At 43.2% G+C, this 21,892-nt stretch overlaps 2 protein-coding genes across 2 annotated transcripts; one reads left to right on the top strand and one right to left on the bottom strand.

The window, feature by feature from the left end:
* The first annotated feature begins 613 nt into the window (after positions 1-613).
* On the top strand, positions 614-2,340 carry LOC127389306 (protein phosphatase 1 regulatory subunit 3E-like). The gene has a single exon (XM_051629675.1). The coding sequence runs from the start codon at positions 997-999 to the stop codon at positions 1,930-1,932; it is 936 nt and encodes a 311-aa protein (XP_051485635.1). The 5' UTR covers positions 614-996; the 3' UTR covers positions 1,933-2,340.
* Positions 2,341-14,197: 11,857 nt separating this feature from the next.
* On the bottom strand, positions 14,198-21,663 carry GCSH (glycine cleavage system protein H). The gene is made up of 5 exons (XM_051629125.1): positions 21,473-21,663; positions 18,310-18,389; positions 17,043-17,106; positions 15,323-15,454; positions 14,198-14,750 (listed from the first exon to the last, which is right to left on the bottom strand). Exons 1-5 carry the CDS (start codon positions 21,588-21,590, stop codon positions 14,653-14,655), a joined length of 492 nt encoding a protein of 163 aa, XP_051485085.1. The 5' UTR covers positions 21,591-21,663; the 3' UTR covers positions 14,198-14,652.
* Between the last annotated feature and the right edge of the window lie 229 nt (positions 21,664-21,892).

Below are 21,892 nucleotides of genomic sequence, written 5' to 3'. Positions count from 1 at the left end.
TAAAAATGAGGTCCAGATTACAGAAAGTGTGGAATGAAGCAGCTTGCTAAAATAGCTTTTTAGCTCCTTGAACTGGCTGCACCAGAGATTAGTTTTAATTAAACTAAAATTCATTTGAATATTGCTTGGCAATTATTAAATACTCTTCTGAAAAGAACAAACAGGGTTTGCGTTTCCTCATCATCCCTCCGTGTTTTAGTCTCCAGCTGCTTTTACTACAGATGGAAATCTGTAGCAGGGCTCTGGCAGGTGTATTTTGTTCAGCAGATGTACTGTAAACGCATTACAGCAGATTAGCTGGATTTCTTCCTTTAAATGTACACTGCGAGACCCAACTTGCAAGCCAGCTGTTTCTTATCGGCCCGTTTAATCTTCCAGAGCCGGGCTTTGCCTCTTCTTTTAGCAGCTATTTCTGTCGCGGATCGGGCGAGGGAGAGCGCCGCGATGAATTTTAATGCTTCCACCGGGGAATCCCTCCCGCCTCCTCCTTTTGGATGAGATCCTCGAGGAAAGACCCAGAACACTGCGAGGGGGAGGAGAAGGACGGCGCGGCCGCGGTACTGGGGAAAGCGGGAAGGGGGAGCGGGGGGCCGGGGGTGCCGGCAGGGAAGGTGGCGAGGAGGAGGGAAGGCGGGCAGAGGGGCGGGTGGGGAGCGCGGAGCCATGGGGCAGGAAGGATGACTCGGGGCGTATTTCGCTGCCTGAGCGCGGCACGTCAGCAGCGGCCCGAGCGCCGCGGTCCCGCCGCCCGCGGACACATGAACCCGCCGGCATCCCCCGGGGCCGGCCGCGACGGGGACAACGCCGAGGTGATCCCGCTGCCTCTGGGTCCGGGCGAGAGGCACAATCTCCGGACCCAGCGCTAGGTCGCCTCGTCATTCCGGACGCTGCCGCCGAGAGGAGGAACGTCGGCCGGGAGGGAAGGAGGGAGCTGGGCGGCGGGTCCCGCGCTGTGCTCTAGGCACCGGCACAGCCGCCGTTCCCCCCGGGCCCCCCATGGATAAGGCGGGCTCGCTCCACTCCTCGGTGCCCGCGCCGCCGCCCCGGCTCTACCTGCCCCGCAACTTCAGCTGCAGCGCTTGCCTCTATGGCAGCCTGGCCGAGCAGTGCAAGGGGGACTGCAGCCCCGACGGCGACGCCGCTCCCCCGCCCCTGGTGCGGGCGGCGGGCGAGCAGAAGCCGCCGCCCTCCCGCGGGCGGGAGCCCTCGCTGCCCGCCGTGCCGCCCAGCCCCACGCAGCGCCGCCGCGCCAAGTCGCTGCCCACGCCCGGCGACCGCAGCCTGCGCCCGGCCCTGCAGCAGAGCCCGGCCCGCCGCAAGACGGTGCGGTTCGCCGACTCGCTGGGCCTGGAGCTCACCTCCGTGCATCACTTCTGCGAAGCCGACCTGCCGCAGGTGCCGCTGCCCGCCCCGCCGCGCCCCGCCGATCTCTTCAAGACCAGGAAGCCGCCGGCGCTGGGCGACCTGGAGCCGGTCCTGTTCGGGCCGCCGCTGCTGGAGCCGCTCTTCCCGCCGCAGCCCGGCAGCAGCCCCGGCTTCGTGGAGCGGGTGCGGCAGCACAAGGTGAGGCTGGAGTGGGTGCGGGCCGAGCCGGTGGGGCTGCGCGGCGCCGTGCGCGTCCTCAACCTGGCCTACGAGAAGGCCGTCTCGGTGCGCTACACGCTGAACCGCTGGGCCAGCTGCGCGGAGCTGCCCGCTGCCTACCAGCCGCCCGGCCCGAAGGACGGCCTGACCGACCGCTTCTCCTTCTTCCTGCCGCTGGGCACCGCCGAGGCCGCGCTGGAGTTCGCCGTCCGCTACCGCGTCGCCGGCGCCGAGTACTGGGACAACAACGAGGGCGCGAACTACCGGCTGCGGGGCCGGCCGCTCGTCCCGCCCGCCAGCGGCCCCCCGCAGGACCCCGACAGCACCGCCTGGATCCACTTCATCTGAGGCGGGGCCGCCTCCCGAGGGAGCCGCGGGGCGGGCGGGCCGGCCCTGCCCTGCCCGCCGGGGGCTCTGAGGCACCGCGCGGGCCGCGGGTCCCGCCGCTGCTCTGCCGGTCGCCGGAAGAGATTTTCCTGAGTTCTGTTTACAGAGGGATCATTTGTATTTTCTATTTCACTAGCGACGTCGAGGGGAAGCCTTGCAGGCGGTCACAGGGAGGCCGGCAGGAGGTCTCCCCCTCCGTCTGGCTGTGTCTGCCAGCAGAGCAGCCGGGGAGCTGCAGGATTCACCGGCCGGGACCGGGAGCTGCAGGTGCCGCGGGTCAGGATCCTCAGCTGTCGCCTCAGGGTGACGGGGGCAGCGAGCGCGGTGACAGGGCGTCCCTCCAGCCACCCCGTGCGCTTCGTCCTGCCCCGGCCGGGGCTGGGGCTGCGGGGCCGGGGCTGGGGCTGCGGGGCTGGGGCTGCGGGGCCGGGGCTGGGGCTGCGGGGCCACGGCTTTGAGCCCAAACGGACCAGACCGCGGGTGCCCCCCCGGCGTGGCTGCCTTTCATCACGCTGTGAAAATGTTTAGTGGGTTTAAAGCCAAGATGTAGTTATTGATTTATAATTTTGAGCTCTGTTGGACGTGTTTAGCCTACTTAGTAAAGGAGAATAACGTCACAGACTAATTGAAATGCGACCCGCCGAGAGGTTTGATGAAGCGGGTGTTTCGTTTTGAAGTTCACGTGGCACGCTGCTGTGCAGGGGTGTTGAGGGCCTGGTGTTTGTTTCAGCAGTGCTGGTCCCATCGAGCTGCTCGTGTTCAGGCCAGCAGGAAGGTCGTGGACTTGCAGCAGAAGGTCTAGAGATGGCAAAAGCTGAATCCGTAACTTTAGCCTGCATCCCAAGCAACACTTCCAGTTTTATTTCTCTTAACAGTTTCATTGAATTTCCTGTGCTAAGGTTTCAGCGCAGGGGCCTGCTTTCTGAAAAAGCTAAATGCTCCAATTTTTTCATAGCGATTTCAGGAAGTGACAGATTTCACAACGTGGGCTAGATTTAGTCAGACACATTGAAGGAAGTCTTGTTTTGCCATATAGAAATATATCAATAAAAATTAGAACATGCTGACTTTTGCCTTCAAAGGTATGTTTTAAATTAGCAGTAAACATAGTATATTTATTTTTAAACTAGCTTTTCCTGGAGTTTGGCTGAATACAGGTTGTGCTGGTGCCAAATCTGGGTGCTAGTTTTCCAGGATATAGGCATGTATGTGTTTGCAGGGGAGGGACCTCTACAAAAATGACTTCTGAGAGAGGTAAAACTGATGTTGGTGTGACCTGATCGTGAAGGGCTGTAAGATCAGGACTTTCAGGTTGTGGATCTTCTGTAGATTGTCTAGGAATGAAACTTAGACTTCTAAATGCACTTTTGTGTTTCTTGAAAGAGTTAAGTGTCCCAAACAGCTTGAGTAATGTTGAGTTCTCATAAAGCCTTTTGACTTTGGTGGGAAGTAAGAGCACTTTTGTTTCCCAAGGGCCTGTTTCAGACAAATTAATTGGACTTATAAATTCTGGGGACAAAAAAAAAAGTCTGGGAACTTGATGGGAAAAGAGTATTTAATTTATCTAGATGACTGTTTCTGATTTAATACATAAAATAGCAAGAGTAGCCTTTCTGTAGTGTGAGTTTTAATTCTTGTCAGCTTTCTAATCCCTGTGTTTTTAGTAGAAACAGAATATAAAAGAAATGTACTGTCAACATCTACTGAGTGTTTTACATTTTAGAATATTAAGGCCCCAATCTTGTAATAAAGTAATCCTCTATATTGCTAGTACGCATCTCTAGAGCTAGAATTGCACAATTAGTATCTTAAAACATTCATGATTAAAGCTTAGTAAGTGGCGTATTGATAAAGAAAGCCCAAGTGTCTTTTAGTTAAACTTTATTTATTTTTTTATAAGAGCCTTAATACTGGAGAGAAGGAAAAGGACTTGTCTCCATTTGAAAGCACTTTGAAACCTGGTGGAAATATAGCCAAACATCTTGTGTGTGTGATTGCTTTCCAAAACATTTTTTGCTTGGCCTTTTTTACCCAAATAGTGAACCAACAACAGTTGTATAGATGGATTAAAAGATTTGGAGGGAAAAAAAATAGTTTCTATGCATTTTAGGGTAACTGATGCTGCAACTTTGCTTATAAAGGCTAAACAAGATTTTCTGTTCGCTGTTTTAATGGCTTTAGATGGTGCTAAAACCATTTTTAACAGTGAGTAACTAATTTTGGAACCTCAAAATTATTTTCCAGTGAATGGCAGTCTTCATGGTTTGATTTATGTGGTATCTGCAGGTCTCTTAATTGTCTAAAAATCTCCTTATAGCAACTGTGGCTTCGACTCTTTAAATTTGGAATGCCTAAATGGATTTACATGCAACAAGTATGCTAGTGAGTTGCCCTATTACCTTTTCTTTATGTGATTTAGGTGGAATTACTGTTGGTCTTGGTTGAAATTTTGTAGCCAGAAGTGGGCTACTCAGCTACTTTTTAAAGCCTGGAGAGATAAGGTTGCACCCAGTCAGCTTTGATCAGAGTTTGCTGTTGATGTGCATGTAGGATCATAGAATGGTTTGGGTTGGAAGGGACCTTAAAGCTCATCTAGTTCCAACCCCCCTGCATGGGCAGGGACACCTCCCACTAGAACAGGTTGCTCCAAGACCCATCTAACCTGCCCTTGAACACTGCCAGGGATGAGGTATCCACAGCCTCCCTGGGCAGGGCACTGATGATGTCTGTGGAAGAAGGCTGAGGTGTTTTAATAGAAATCTATCAATGTTATATGCCAAAGCTGCACTATGATTGCACGTTTTCACTTCTATCCCACTAATTCATTTTCAAACACTGTTTATTCAGATTTTCAGTTGCATTGGCAGTTTTTTCCACTGGCAGTGTTCATGCACAGTTGACAAGTTTTTTAGATTTCACTCTGATGCTATCTCTGTGTGGCTTGCCAGAAGCACTGTGATACATTGAGTTGAAATAAAAATCTAAATAATGATACAATATTTACACAAATGATGACTTTGAAGAGAAAAACCTGTGTTGAAGAGGGTAATTTTCAAGTTGGCAGGATATCAATCATTTTAATGGGAGAAGGAGCAGAACGACTTTTAAAAATCACATTTCTAAAGAATATAGGTCTACGAAATGAACTTTCACAGGCAAAGTAAAATATTTGAAAAATTTGTAACCTTTTTCTGGAAAAAATGTCAGGTCTTTGTATTTTTATTTACAGGACTAGAGGCCATGCCACCTTCCTTTGCAAGTGATACTGGAGTGGCTTAGGCAGGGCAATAATCCGTAGGTTGTGTGCTTCCCTTTTAAGTGAATTATTCATTGCTTATGTCTCTGCAGATGGAAGAATGTGTCTGTCATTTCTTGTGCAAAGCTGTAGTTTTATGAAGTGTGCCATGTTATTTTATGTGCAATATAATGAGACTGTACACAGCGAAGCAAATTGTACTGTATGTCTGCTATACATTAGTGTTTGCTGCTCCTCACTTAAACTGGTGGGTAGATGTATTTATTTGCATGTGATTCTATGCCTTGCATGGCAATATTTTTGAAATTACCCAAAGTATTAGGAATCCTAGCAGGAATCAGACAATTAAGTGACTATAAGAGGAATTTCAGCTAGCTAAACATATTACTATTCATTAGCATAAAATCAGTAACTGAAAATGTCATACTCGTTTTTAATAAATGTACGTTATTTCAGGTAATATTTTTTTTCTCCTTTTATCCTTTGCAAGTAGCTTTTTGATGTGAATCTGTGTGCCTCAGTATCTCAGTAAACAATAAAATAAGTGCACACTCTTTGTTCTTTCAGCATATGTGAGGGGGAAATGTATCACTTGAGTGAACAAATGTCTCTTTGTGCATAAACATGATCTTTTTACAGATACATGAAATGTTTTTCCGTAGCACCAACATGCAAACATCTGCTAATTCTGATTTTGATGTGAAGTAACCTATAGAAATGTTCACAATCTGCTTTTTAGCATCTTATTAAGTATATATAGATCTTGAAATTTTTATGTGCCTTTCAGCATTTCCTAAAAAGGAATTTAATGTGTTCCTTAGGTCTCTCACCAAAAGCCCAGTAATGGCTTTGTCATTAACATAAAATTTATACTAAAAATATAACAATCAGTTCTAATTCCTGATTGTTATGGAAATGGAAAGATGGTGACATTTTTCAAGATGAAACATGTTCAGGGAAACATAGGTCTTTCAACAGGAAAGTTTTCTCAGGTTCAGCTCATGTTGCCTGACAGTAATGAAGTGGTCCGAGTACTTTATTAAATCAGTGTACAGACTGGAATGTGGGTCTTCTGTGATCCAAGTGAATGCTGAGCTGCAAAACCACTGATTATTGGTTGGACTCTTTCTTTATCCAACTTAAAAATATGACTTTTACTTTACAGAGAGAATTCTTTACTCTGGATTTCCCCCTCTTGTATGGATATCCTCTTCATTCAGCTCTCCTGGGTTTTGTTTTAGATCTCTGTTGTTGAGAAAGGTCTGATTTCATTTTTATGCAACATAGGAAGATTACTTTACATTATATTTTTTGGGGGAAGGCAGAAAAACGGATTTTCTTTCAATTTTAGTTTTATAATATTTAACGATAGCATGCAAAATACAAATGTGCTTGAAATAACATATGCACTAGTGATTCCAAAGAATATAGCTAAGAAAAGTGTCAAATGTGAGATGTTCTTTTTAAAAAATGTATGTGCTTTGATTTAGTAAGGCAGGGAGAAAGTCCCAGTCTCCAGTACAAGTGTATTAATACCAGGGAATTCTTTCTATGCAATATTATGGTGCACCTGGGTTTTCTGAGGAATTAACTTGACTGGGATAGTTGATGCATTGTTGTGCTGTGTATAGAATATAGTGTTAAAAGTGTCATTGAAGAAACCGTGTCCTAAATAGTGTTAGATTTTTAGGCTGGTTTTTGTCCAATCTGACTTCACTAAATCATAATTGTCCTTTTGAATAACAGTAACATTAACAAAGACAATATTTCACAAATCACATAGTGGAGTCTCATGAATTATACTTTACTCTTTATCACCTTCTAGGACAAAAACTTGTGTTACTGTTGTGACTTTTAACTTTTTCAGTATTTCCAGATCTTAAAAGTAATCCAAATTCTACTATACTTTTAAACTCAAAGAGCTAATACGTATGTTTTAAAGCTGACCAGAAGTAATAAAACTAAAATTGGTTGGGATTACTTGTAAGGCCAGTTTCTAAACTGTGGTGTAAGGAATTGTTCTGTACATTCTGTGACAGGCTTAGTGGAGGCGAACTCTGTCAGGAAGTGCGTGAATTTTAAGGTTGATACAAAATGAACTTTACCTGGGTGCAGGACCTGCTTCCATTTGGGGATGAATCCATGTTGTAATGCAGGAAAATTGACTGCTGGGACAGAAAATTACTGGTTTTGGAATGGTTTAAACCTCACTCCTCCCTTAGAGTGTTACACAAATTATTTCTCTCTGTAATGGACACGCTGTCTGTTGGAAACAGTGTTCTTTAACATGGAAGCTTTTATTACTGTTTCTTTGAGTTACCTTGACTTTTTATTTTTTAAAAAAGCTGTTTCTTAACTATATACTTAACTAGTAATTACTTTTGGTTGTAGTTTCTTCTGCAATGTTTATATTTCACCAAGTAATGTTTGTTTCTAATGTTTGTAAAAGTAATGTAATATCACAGAAAGTTCAAAATCAATGTTTTCTAATAATGCCTTGTGATTCACCCAGCCTTACAGTGTTTCAGACAACTTTCCACCAAAACAGCATCTAATCACTGGTTGTCACAATTATGAAAAATATATATTTATAAACCTGTAACTTCTAGTTGTCATTAAAGATGAATGATACAAATAATGAGCATGTGGTAAATGTAAGTATCTGGTTTTTTTAGCTGACAAAGCACAAGTTTTTTTTTATTGAGGATTTGAAACAATGATGTTCCAATTCCTTCATAGTGCATGTGTGAAGGCACGTTGTGATATACCTGTACATCTGAAGACAAATATCTAATATTTGAGCCAGATTTTCCAGCAGAATTGAGGCAGCCTAGGTATTAGATAAAATAATCATAAGGACTCTTTCAAATATTCTCTTGGTTAATCACTGAGTTCAAAATACTCGTTTCTTTGTTTGCTACAAGGTGCTAGTTTTCAGTCTTTCACTGCAGACAACATCTTACCTTACAATGCCAGGAACAGTTCTCAGCTTTTCTTTAACCAACACTTTTTAAGCCTTCTTTATCATACAGATAAAAGCCATGTATCCATAAGGAAATAAAATGTTACATTTGTTCTTATATAATTAGTACACTTTATTTTTCTATACTCTTTCAGAAATATCTGCTTTGTTGTTTCATTATTAATAATAGTAATTTTAAGTGTTTGTCTGGAAGGGTAAAGTAACTAAAATGTACCCCTAGATTGCATGGTTTTATTCCAGAGGGAATCTTTTCTGATTTTTAATGTCTATTTTTTTTCATGTAAAAATTAACTCTTTGCTTACATAAATTACAGAATCCAAAACTGTTTTCTTAAAGTATTATTATATAACTGCTAGTCTGTAATAATTAGAATAAGAAAGTGTGATTTTCCTTTTTTTTTTTTTTTTTTTTTTTTTTTTGTAAGGCATATGCTTTAAATTTAAAACTGCTGTTATGTTTGAACGATCCTGAAGTAATGAGCTTTCTGGGTGAAGATTATGATGAAGTCATGGTTCTCTAAAATGGGGGGGGAAGAAAATAATTTTTTTTCCCCACTCTTTACATGAAACAGTGTAGCTACTGTAATTCATCTATTAATCAGAATTATGTACAGCAGATAGTCTTATTAATAGCAAGTATAAAATGTAGGAAGTATTAATATAGTAGTGCTGCTAATGATGATGATAATCCATATTTCTGAATGTTCCTCTCTGGTTGCTTCTTGGAATGTCCCAACAAGTTTTGGTCTGGCAGGGGGGATGTCCTGAATGCCATGCCTGTCTCAGAGGGGAGCATCTCTAAGAGACAGACGTGAGAGGGAGTAGGATCAGTGGCAGAGAGAATCAGGAAGCCAAAGAGAAGGGAGAGTGAGCAAGAGCCTGGTCTTTCAGCAGTGGAGTGCTTTGGGATCAGCTCAGGTTCTCATGCAACTTCATCCCAAGAGCTTATGGTATTGTGATGATCTAGAGCCATGGTTTCCAACCTTGTTTTGACCCCAGGAGGATTGCCTCTTCATTCCAACTCTGCATGTGTACCAGGGAAGGTAGAAAGGAGACACAAGGGTTGTCTGTGATACCTCTAAAGAGTGGTGCTTTGCGAGATTATGTTCGATCCCTTATTAGACACATTACTTTAGATCACATGAAAGCAGGGGCATTCACTGGAGGATCATGTTTTCCTTCAGTTACTCCTTAAACCCATCTGGAAGGTACAGGAAGTAGACAAAAAAAATTCATATCAAGGTTTTGAACAGCTGAATTTTCTTCTTTGTTGTCTAACACATCTACCAGGCCACCCTGATGTAAAAAATGCTCCTCAGCCGAATCGAAAGCTGCAAAAATGTTTCAGCTGTAGATGAGGATGATACATTGCAGAAAAAGAAGTGCGGTGGGGACATGACACCAGTTGTACCCCTGGCTTTGCCTTACAACTTGTGGCACAAGTGAGGGGCTGTTGGAATAGACTGAAACTACCAAGAATATTTGTTTTCTGTCACTTTCTCTTGATCCAGACCTGTGCAGTGAAGAAGGGAGAGGGGTGATGGCTGAAAAACAGAAGTACTCTTGAGTCCTATGAAGTGCAGACTCATCCTTGTGTCTTGTGGGTTTATTTTCATGGTTAGAGAAAGGTACAAGTGCTGTGCTTCCATTAAAATGCACCTCTAAGCAAAATACATTCAATAGCATAAATAATGAAACACTATAAACAACTAACAAATAAAACAGCCTAATAGCAGAGGATGTAGGACCCTTGTACTGCATTAAAATAGATCAGGTCGGAAGTGACTGAATTATGCTTTGTCAGGAAGAGGGATATCAATATTGTGAGGCAAGCTGTAGCAATTCAAGATACCACAGACTAACTTCTGCCAAGGCCTGTTCCTCTAAGACTGTGTTTTAAGTGGTGTGGGGAAAGTTATATTGAGGACACTCCTAAGCTGCTCTCAAAATGTGCCTGTGCCACCTGCAGCGTATCTTGCTGGTTATTTTCATTGATGGACACTGCTGAAGAGTTTCTTTTTTAGTATTGTCTTGCATCCATTAAGTGATGTTCCCTGGGAATGACCTGCCAAAGGATGTTCAATTTTGCATCAGTCCAGCCACCTTTCACCACATTCAAATACTTTTGTCTGTAGGGATGGCACAGTGCTGTGTAGGTGACCTCTTCAGCCTCTCTTGGATGGCTGCAGCTTCATTAATATGAAAGCAGTTCCACCTCTGACTCTGGTGGGAAAACATTTTCCTGGAAGCTCCAGGCCAAACTGCTATTATTGAAAGGCTCCTGTTGACACAATGACTGGCATCATGTTTGGGAATTCATATAACTTTTGAGTGTCCCTGCACAGCCCTACTCTAGCAGGCCAAATTTTAGGAGTTATGTGAGAAGGGCAAGTGACTGGGGGAGAAGATAACAAGACAGGTTCAATAAAATTAAATCTAAGTTAATTCCTTTGTACATACAGTGCTGTGAGGAGCATTTTCTTAACTATTTTCAATGAGGTAAGGTGTGATCAATATTTTTTTCTGATCTTGAAGTTGACCTAGGAAGTTAAATTCCAGAAGCAGGAATGTCACCGTGGTACCTTTTAGCACCCGAACCAGAAAACCAGGCAGCCCACCCGGCCTGGCAGTGCCCGGGTCACCATCTTTAACGTTTTGAGAGCCACCGTGTGGTGAAATTCTGCAATCATTTCTTTTCTAACTTGGAATTAATTAATCAGCACATGTCACCATTTGACAGCCTGGAGCATTCCACCCAGTGGTGAGCTCGTGTTATTAATTAACTAAGCACTATTCTTAGGTTTTCTCTCTCTTCCCCAAAATAGGCAGTGCAAGTGGTGCAGTTTCACTTGCCTCTTGCTGTGTGATGTCTTCCAACATCATGACAGAAAGACCCCACATACTCAGTTGAGGAGCTGAGCATCATTCTTGGTTGATTTCTTGGTGCAGTTCTGCTCACTCACAAGTGGATTGATGTGAAGATAGATGTCTTTTGTGTGTCAGTCTGGAGTATTAAAACTCTTGTGACAGGAGCCATCACTACGGGAGGGCTGTAAATTCCCCATCAGTATGAAGAAAAAGGAAAGAGAATCCTTATCCACAGGACATCCACTGTCTGGAGACACCAGTTAAAGGGAGCATTAGAAAATGAGCTCTGCTGCACTTTTAACCTCATTATCAGAGCTGCTTAGGTAACTGTCTTTAATGACTGTGAAATCGACATGGCCCTTGTTTTATGCTCATCAAAACACCACCAAATGATGTTATTTAGGTGTTTTTGTTAGTTCTATATCATTGATATTTTTCCCTGGGTAAGAAGTAACAATCACATGATTTGTATCTATATACATGGTGGGTCAAGAATCACAGGGAGAAGCAGCACTTCATTAATTTAAAAACAGACAAAATGTTAGGTATGCATTCTTCTCAGGAATGATGTTGATAAAAATCTTAGAAAACTAAATCTGGATTGAAAAATTAGTTCCAAGTTTAGCTTATAATATTCAGTTAGATAATTTGAGAAATAAAGGGGTTCTTACTTGTGGAAAAAAAGTGTTGGCAAAGAAAGGTTATGATATAATTAACCCCTAGGAGATACATAATTATTGGTTGTGGGAAAACTATGGAAATCATCATTTGCCATAAACCAATCTGAGTTTATAATGTTTTGTATCCAGTAACCATGAGTGTTAAGCTCAGGATCAAGACTTAAGAGGTCACAGGTAAAGTGATTATTTTGTAAAAAATAATCTCCTTTATTAATTTTCTGTAAGAGCACACACTGGTGAACAAGTTTCATGTTTTCCCCTATGATTTATACAAAAGCATTCAAAATTGTGTCATAGACCAGAGCTAATACACACTCACTCCATCTTTTCACTTTGCTGAAAGGCATTTGTTTCGGATTCACGTTGGCAAGTTTTGTATTCCTGCTGTTGCAGAGTCTGGCTCCAACCTGTGCATGGTGGTCTGCCTGAGGCTTCTGCTGCTGCTCAATGGAGTGAAGTTATGGGATTATTTGAAAGCCAGGAGCTCTGCTTGAGTAGCATATATCAAACAAGGAAGAATACATTCTTTTGACAGCATAATTCAGGCAGTTGTGTGGCCTGTAGAAAGACAGAAAAATATTTGCTCCAATAGACAACCTTTGGCCTGAATAACTGCAGAGCACCGGAGCTCTCAGCATAAACCAAACACAAAAAGCACCTAAGTATTATTGTTCCCATTTCAAGAGGAGCTGGGATATCTAATACATCACTTTGGGGTTATATAAAACTCTAAAAGAACTAGGCATAGAGAGGTTCTTGGTCCTCCCCTTTAAGAACATCCTTTCTCTAGCTGTACACCATAAAAAAGAGGCTGAATTGTTTCAGATGGTTTCTCCAGAAACTTGTAATTTATCCACATTCACGTGTCACCTTATAAACGCTGTTAATACACAGGTTAGGGCAAAGCTTGAGGGAGAGATCAGATTTGGCAGTTTTTACTATTCCCCAGGTTCTTCTAGGATTACAAAAATTACAGTTTCATATTTCACTGATCAAAAGGAAAGAATACAAACATCTTCAGGGTAAAATTTTATAAAAAGGTATTACAGTGCTCTGGACTAACCTTTAAAGGGAGATCCACAAGGGCCATGTATTACATGGCTATGAATGAAGGGCCTGTTACACTCCAGTGAAGTTGGAAAAAATAGGGTGGAAGAAGTAGTATGAAATGGAAGCATTTTTCATGCCTTCCTGTCTCCATTTGCCTGTAATCATTCTGCTTTGAAACAAACTTTCTCTTTTCTTTTGGAAAGTGCACAGGGTGGTCGAAGATCCAAACTGACACTGGGAGTCTGTAAGAGGCCAGGATCAAGCTCCCAGCTCTCTGGGCCCTGAATGTTGCCACAATAAATACTGCATGATACTGTGAATAATGGATAAGTCCTGACAGGTTTGAAAGCATTTACACTAGGTTTACTTAAGCTTTTTGTTTATCAGCCTCTGTCAAGTTAGGACTCCTGTGGAACAAACTCACTCCTTCCTCTTAGTGACTTTGCAGTTTAACTCCAGTGGAGAAGATAGCTTTATCTTAAATACATAGTGGAGTCTCTCTTGGCAGGGCTTTTATCTGTGACTCGTGTAGGAAAATTAGCTCCTGGGATTTAACAAACCCACCAATTACTTTGACATCCCTTCAGATCATAAAAGAAAGCCCTACGTTTTTATACAATAGAAAGGTTTCTGTATAACCTGCAGTGCATTTCTACCCTTTAGAAGGGCTGTGCTTTTGAAAGGAACTTCCAAAGGAAAATGAATCTTGCCTTGCTTACTTTATATGGATTAAACATTCTTCTGCTGCTGATGTCAACTTGTAGGTACTTGGTTTTCATTCCTGTTTTGTGCTTAAGCTTCTAATCACTATTTTTAAATAGTGGGGAAGAGTTTTAGGCCAACACTTGGCTGTACTATTATGTTTTCCTGAAGTGTAGGGTTGTACAACTCAACCCTTACACATCACATCAACTTTGAGTGCACATCTGAGTATTCATTAAATATTGAGTCTAATGGATTCCGCTGCTTTAGTTCCCTGGTTGGCACAGTGAAAGTTTTTGTTTCATTCCTGGGGTGTCACTACATCAGTGTGCCTACTTGATCTTCAAGACAGACACATAGGGATACATTATACCTCAAACTATTAGGGATCACACTTCCACTCCTCCTCACCACAGCTGCTACGCACGAGATGTAGAATCCCTTAATTCCTTCTGACGTTGGTAGTGTTTACCAGTCAAAAAATACAGCCTCAACAATCCACCCCAGAACCTCAATAAACTATCATTGCATGAGTTTTGCATACTAAGAAAGTATGTACATCAGAAGTCAGGGACCATATCTTCTGCCTCAAAGGCAGAACTGCTGGATTACATATTAAACAAAGAAGGAAAACAAAGGATTAATAAATTCTGTAGAGAAGTAAAAATCATGCAGAGAGGTAGTTGATTCGGTTTCTCACGTTTTTATATAATCTTTGCAACTATAATTAGGAAAAATATTAGGAGGTTAGAGAGACACTTTTTCAATAGAAAAGTATTTCAGGGAAAGCTGTAGTCCAGGTTACAAGAAGAGTCATGTGCCTACTACAGAATTACCATATTAAGGCTGTTATTACTAAATTTGATTGTCAAATGAATCTTGGGAAGTGTATATTTTGGCAAATAGGTTTTGTTTCCCAACATATAGTAACATCTTGAAGCTACATAAATCAGACAACAGCATGAAAGACCCTCACAGGTATGCAGATGTTAAACATCTTTATCACTGCAATTAGTTATGGCCTTTTATGTGTGATCAGAAGTGGTATTTTTCAGGTTGCCAAAACTGGATATTCTGTACTTCACCAACGGAAGACAAACTAAACTGAAATATTTTATACGGATTTATTTCATTATTCCAGCTCAGTCCTCAATGGATTTTATGTATTTCTCATAGGCATCTTCACTCATCAGTTCATCAAGTTCAGCAGGTTTTTCCACAGTCATCTTGATAAGCCAGCCTGTAGTTAAGAAATTAAAAAGATAAAGAGTTGCTAATATCCTACAAGAAAGAATCACTCATGTTGCTACCTGAGAGAAGTACTCCCAGTGGGCACACTGGTAGAACCAACTGGATTTCTTGTGCAGGCAAAACAATGTTTCAGTACTTTAAAAAATGAATAAGCAACCTGTCATAAGAAATGGCCTTTTCAGTCAGCCCAGCTGTCTAATTTAGTACTGTCTCTGACAGTGGCATTAAGGAGACACTGTCTAGAAAGAGTAATAGAGCCTGACCTCTCGGAATCATGAGCTGTTTGAAGACTAAAAAAAGAAAGATAAATGTGATCAAGGGAAATAGATTTTTAACACAGGCAGTCTATGTCTGAAAAGAACACATTGTAAAACAGCTGTCAGCAAAGACAAGACTACAATAATACTTTCATGTTAAATTTTATTGGACTTGAACTATATTCAATATATTCCATTTAAGCCTCCCCACCATTAAACTGGAAGAACTAGGAATTGCATAGCCATTTTTGATAGCAAGAATCCAGGTGGTATTCATTATTGAAAGACAAAAATGACCTCTTACCATCTTGATAACAAGATTTATTGACAAGTCCTGGATTATCTGCAAGTGCAGCATTAATCTCAGTCACTTCTCCTGAGAGAGGCGAGTAGAGTTCACTAGCAGCTTTCACACTCTCCAAAGCTCCAAACTCATCTGAAACAGAGTATGATTTAATGCTTTTAAGAGGAAAATACAAAGCACTTCTGTTTTTTTCAGTTAGACATTCTGGTAGTGACCTAGCCATTGAAGAAATGTTTTGATCTTGAGCAAGGAAAACTGTCAGAGATGTTGAAGTCATCAACTCTGTGACAATTCTCAGCAGTATTAACTTTATGTTTACGCTCCTGAATTGTTCTGGGGACTTTGCACAAGCCTAGCTGGTGCTGGGCTACTACAGAAGGAACAGAAATTTCTTACACTTGGCTAATCCTTTGGCTAAAGCCCTATGGCATATAGGAGATGGCATCAGGCTGGAAGAAACCACATACAGCTCTTGCTGCAAGAGAACTAAGTATGTCTTTTATCTACAATTTAAACCTTTTCATATGTCATTAGGTTGCAAAATAGATGCATCCACGATTTCAGGAATCCCAGTTTTTCTTCAGAAACACTATAAAGTGTTACATTTGCACTCACTGGGAAACACACATTAGTATTCAGAAGCACCACCCTGGAATCACCCAGCTGCTCTTCCCTCTTTTCTATTTTGTAGGCAGTTATGGAAATGGTGCCTGGAGCTCTATTAGCCCAGCGCAACTCTGAGCCATAAGCAAACAAGACAGAGGCTGGAGGAACACAGAGCTGTCAGAAGAGTAGATAGGCAGCAGCACAAGGAATCAGAGGACAGCATGTTCTGGGAAAACTTGGAATTAAGACTTAGGCCAGAGTGGGTAGAAAAGAGAAGAACTAAACGGAAATAAAATTCCTTCAGTTAAAACAAAACTAAAAGCTGGTTCATTGAAACCCTAAAGAGAAAGGCTTTCTGTTTAGCATTCACCATTCAATGAAATAGATTTGGCCCAACCAGTTCGATACAGACCAATTCCACAAGAAGGATGGCAAGAAGAAAGGCCTGCTACTTTACCTCAGTGAATCTGAATTCTTTTCCTGTAATGCCTGAAACTAATGACAATCTTTTCTTCATATACTAGAAAGTCAGCTTCCCCTTTAAATACAGGAATAGGCTTTTCCTTTCTACCTGTTAACGCTCGCTCTTCTTTAACATCAAAAGTTACGGAACTGAGTGATTAAGAATGTAACAATCTGTGCATTGCTAATGAGGAAAAATCTGTGATTACAGTTGATAGCTAGACGTTACTGAGTCTGTATATTCATAGAAAAATCAGAGCTTGATATCAATTAGATGTTTCACATCATGCAACTCATGCAACGTGTAACTGCAGAATTACAAATAAGCCAGCCTAAACACTACCAAGGCCAAATCAAAGCCTAAGTATTTTAAAAACAGAGCATAAAGTTATTACAAAAAGTTATTTCAAATATTTTATTTTTAAATAAATGTCTTCACAGTTGAATGTATTTTCTGCTACCATGCATGGTCTGCCAGTGAGAATTTGAAATGAAAGATGTGTCTCAGAAATACCTGCATTTATTTTGCATCTAGAAATTTTATAATGGTATTAATTAACATTAAGGATTACTTCACAAAATTCATCCTTGCAAAAGGAGAGTGGGGTAACTTAGGATAATTGTTTCATTAGAAATTAGAGCTGAAACTTACCATGTTTACTCAATTTTGTCCCGACTTCTGGAAGACTACAGTAAACAACATCTCCTAATGCTTCCTTAAAAGAAAAACAAAAGCATCAAAGCATACATTAAAGGAACTATAGGTAGGAGAGATCTGATACAGTAACTGTAGAATTTGTAGATAAGTAATTCTCTGTCTCTAAATGTAGTTCTCATTCTTTAAGGACTGCATATTTTTATTTCACTTGAAAAAACTGTTTTGTTATCATGCCCCAAATGCCAAATTACTGTTTATCTATTACAGTGTTAATAACCCTCAGGCTGAGTTACAAGGTTCCTTCAGGCAGAATAAGAAATAATATCTGTTGATCTTCTTAGTATCAACTAGAGTAACAACTTTTTTAAGAGACAGTTTCCGGTGACTGGAGGGAATTCTCTTTCTGTTACAAAGCACAGAGGATTTACTTCCAGTGCAATGGGAAAGCAAACACAATGATTTCTCCCCAGAGACACGGCCAACTGGAGAGCTCCTAGCATCCAGTTTGCTCTTGCTGATTAATGAGCCTTATCACCATAAGAATCGGCTCAACCAGAACAGGCTTCTGCCTCCTCACTGACATATGTGCCCTATCTCACAAAAGACCAGAGGTCTTACAGAGCATTACTGCTGTTTACAGAACACTGAGATTACAGAAAACCTGTCCTAAAAAACATTAATTCCACTTCACTGATAGCTTCTCACATTAGATTTTCTTAGGTTTCACACACAAAGAGCAAATCTCTATCCTGAATTTGCCTGTGACTATTCCAAATCAAGTACTTGCATGGGAACAAAACAAAACAAAACACCCAAAAGAATTCCTATCCTAGAGTAAGAAATATATGCCATGCTGTACTTGTATTCACAATCGGTCTTTAGCCAGAGGGACTGCACCGAGTTCATGTGCAGGGAAACCTGGCCTGAAAAGTGCATGATACCCTCCTCATACAGCCACAAAATCCTCACGCCTGTAAGAACTGAAGTAATAAAGGAGGTTTTATATTCTGCTGAACCATTGGGTTTCTCATCCAGTTCAGCTCTCCATAGGCCCAGTCTGAAGTGATTAAGAATTTCTCAGACTGCTGAAGCAGCATTCGCTTCACAAATAATTTGATTGATCCATGTCCAAGAATCACGCTCAGTGGACAGCAGATGCAGTTAGAACAATAAAACCCAGTAACTGTCCAAAGAGCAAGGACAAGAGCAGATGTGCATAAATAAATATTGCAGGCTTGGGTAAGGGGGGAGGGATCAATACCTGTGCAAAATTGCTGATTCCTACTGTTCCAATGCCCTTCTCAACAGATACCCATTCATGCTTGTCTGTGAATTTGCGGGCTAAAATGAAAAAAAATAAATTGCTATTTCAGAAATAAGGGACATGTTGCTCACTTAAATACAATTATACATTTGCAGGCTTGAACAGTGGGGTGTTTTTTATATAGTCCTAGGGAGAAAGTTCAGAATTAAAACAGGCAACATATTTCTTGCTAACATTTTAAAATATGCTGTTTAACATCTTTGTTGGTGACAAGGACAGTGGGATTGAATGCACCCTTATCTGACCTTCTTTGAACTTCTTTGCCCTTATTCAACCTTCTTCGACCTCTCTTGCCCCTCCTTCCTTCTCAATTTCTTCTCCCTTCCTTTCCCTTAGACATTAGGAGGGAATTCTTCACTATGAGGGTGGTGAGACACTGGAACAGGTTGCCCAGAGAAGCTGAGGAGGCCCCATCCCTGGAAGTGTTCAAGGGCAGGCTGGATGAGGCCCTGAGCAACCTGGTCTAGTGGGAGGTGTCCCTGCCCATGCAGGGAGGTTGGAACTAGATGGTCTTTAAGGTCCCCTCCAACTCAAATGATCCTATGACTCTGTGAACATTTTCCTGAAACTTTTCTTACACTCAGCATTTTCAGCCTGCTTTGATGTTTTTTCCCCACTTTCATATTTTGCCCATAAATACTGTCTCCCCCAAAAACTTTGTTTGGTTGGCTTTAACTTATTTTTAATTTGCACTTGTAGCACCTATCCCTCCCAGGCAAGGGATGTTCCAGAAGCTGGAGAAGATAACTTCTTCAGCAGAGCTCCCTGTATGCTTAGTGCCAGAGCAGTACAGCTGGACCTTCCCTTTGTGTTGAGAATTCTCCTCCAGGCTGAATTCCTTATGCCAGCTAGAGAAACTACACTTCTGTAAATTCTTGTGTCTTTTCTAAACTTGCACATGAAGGAAACCAGAAGTTCTCACTGTAGACCGACTAAAATCTTTCCACTGTAAGTCAGTCATATATAAACCTGTTTCAACTGCAGTGATGCTCTTGTTTATGGATGAAAACGTGTGAGAGAAGCAAGTCTCAGATAAAGTGGTTTATCTTTGAAGATGAGTTTTATAGATCTTGGCAGAACAACACATGTTTTGTAAGTACAGGACATGAAAAACTGAGTACTTTTCATGAAGTATTTTTCCATGAATTATCACTCAGAACCACAGAGAATTTCAGCTGGCATTATTTACACCTACATAAATGTTTCAGGAGATGTTCTAGTGAATGGAATAAATCAAATGCCTGAAATAATTTTAGGTCAAGGCATTAGACCCACAGGAATTTCATTGAAAATGGGTAATGAACCATAAAAATTGAGAATGACACAGAATCTCAAACCCAAGCTGAATATTTATGATATGTGTGATGTCACAAAGAAGCCAAACAATAGCTTTTTATTTAGGATAATAATATTGAGTAAGATTTGTTTAGAAAACAAGGTTAAAAACACAGATTACTTTCATGATGAGTTTGGAACACAGCAGTAAAATGTTCCCAAAAGTTAGAAGAGCACATAAGCTTCTTGTAGGACAAAAAAAATAAAGGCAAGTGAAAAATGAAAAATTCTAACGATGTAACAAAAACCACTGCAAATAAAGTAAAGGTCAAATTAAAAAAGAGTTAATAAGTAATCTCAAAATTTGAACTTTGAGCTTATGTGATCAGCTCATTAAATAAATCAAATTACACAAATACAAAATGTCAAGGCAGAATGCTCACAGAAGAGATTTGGTATTTTTCAGAAAAGCAGCTAAATTTACTCTAGCTTCATTCATTTCAGTGTGACTTTGATTTCAGCTTAACGACCACGTTCTGAATTCAGACTTCCACTTGCTTCAGCCTGCCTCTATCACATATTTCATAAATATATACCTGAAGAGTGAAGGAAAACTCACACCTCCACAAAGAGGCATACAAAATCTTTCCTCTCTGCCTAAAACAAAAGCATAATTTATGTTACTCCTTTAAGATATACCTATAGAAAAACAAGGGGGACATTAAACGATAGGGAAAAAAGCTTAGATCTTGCCTCACTTCATTTGCAAATAAAGACTAAGAAATGTCATTTCTTTCACTTGCAGCAGAAGGCAGCCAAAAAGATAGATTAAAAGGCTAGCTGGAAGGAATTTTATCACCTCTTCTTAGCAGCAGTCATTACTTTTATGGCATGTTCTTCTCCTCTCCTACCTGTTCCACATTCCTGTTTGCTAGAGTACCGCAGATGCTGCTTCTCAGACTTCAGTGACTTTCATTCAAAGAGAGCTTCCACAGCAGCAAATGCTTTCAGAATTAACCGCTTTGAATGCAAAAACCACACCAGGCACTGATGTGCGAGCCCATCTCCCGCCTTCCCCCCTTCCGCGGTACCGCACGGGACCTGCTGAGACCGACCCCAACCTCTTTATCTGCCACAGGCCCAAGGCCCTGAAAACGTGTCCCGGGCTCCCCGGCAGCCCAGGCCGAGCTCAGCGCTGGGGCTGCTGCAGGCCCGGCTCCCCCAGCCTCCCGGCTCTGCCCCTTCCAGCAGCCACCAACAAGCTGGTCCAGCACGACGAGGCCAGGGAGAGTTTTCTGCTCCTTCTTATCGTGCTCTCCACACCTGGCGCGCTCGGGAGGGCCCGCAGCTGGAGCCAGAAGGGGCTCAGTTCAGGGCCACTTTGCTAAAAAGCTGCAGCACGGAGAGGAGGTTTAAAGCTCTCTGCTAGCGAGGGGAGAGGAACCGCGTCCTGCCGGGAGGAGGCACTGGCAGAGCGGCAGCCCGGGATGCGGGGCAGGGGAAAGCCGCGGTGCCACGGGCAGGGAGGCACCCCCAGCCCCCGGGAAGGGCCTCAGCCGTCCGGCGAGGCTCTGCCCCGCTCCCCGCCCCGGAGCCCGCGGGCGGGAACGACCCGCCGGGGCCCCGCGCAGCATCCCGGGCCCCCCGCGCAGCATCCCGGGCCCCAGCGCAACATCCCGCACCCGGGCCGCGCCGCTCCGAGCCCCGCGGCAGCGCCAGCGCCTGACGCGCCTCACACAAGCTGCCCGGAGAGACGGAGCCACGGCTCCTCGCAGCACCGGGCCGCCCTCCCGCTGGCCCGCCTGCCCCCGGTGGCGTCACTCACCGGACAGCACCAGCGAGCTGGTGCCCAACCTCCGGGCCGCGGGCACCCGCGGCGGCGAAAGGCGCGGGCAGCGCGGCCCCAGCACCGGCCCGACCCGCCGCAGCGCCCGCCACGCCATCTTGGCTGCGGGGGCGGCGCCGCGCTCCCGCCTGCGGGCGGCCCGAGGGGCGGGCTGGGCGGGGAGGCGGCCGTGTGAGAGCGGGGCCGGCCGTGTGAGAGCGAGACCATCGGTGTGAGAGCGGGGCCGGCGTGTGAGAGAGCGGGGCCGGCGGTGTCTGAGCGGGGCCGGCCGTGTGAGAGCGGGGAGCCCAGCAGGGCCGAGAGCAGGGCCGGGCCGCGCGGCGGGCCCGGGGGAGGCGCCATCTTCCCGCAGGGCGCGCTTGGCGAAAAGCGAGGAGGGGTTTGAGGCAAACGCTGCAG

Source organism: Apus apus, chromosome 11 (assembly GCF_020740795.1).
Source record: "Apus apus isolate bApuApu2 chromosome 11, bApuApu2.pri.cur, whole genome shotgun sequence".
Taxonomy (NCBI): Eukaryota; Metazoa; Chordata; class Aves; order Apodiformes; family Apodidae; genus Apus; species Apus apus.
Note: the sequence above shows the minus strand (reverse complement) of the source record. Positions and strands in the feature narration are given on the sequence as shown.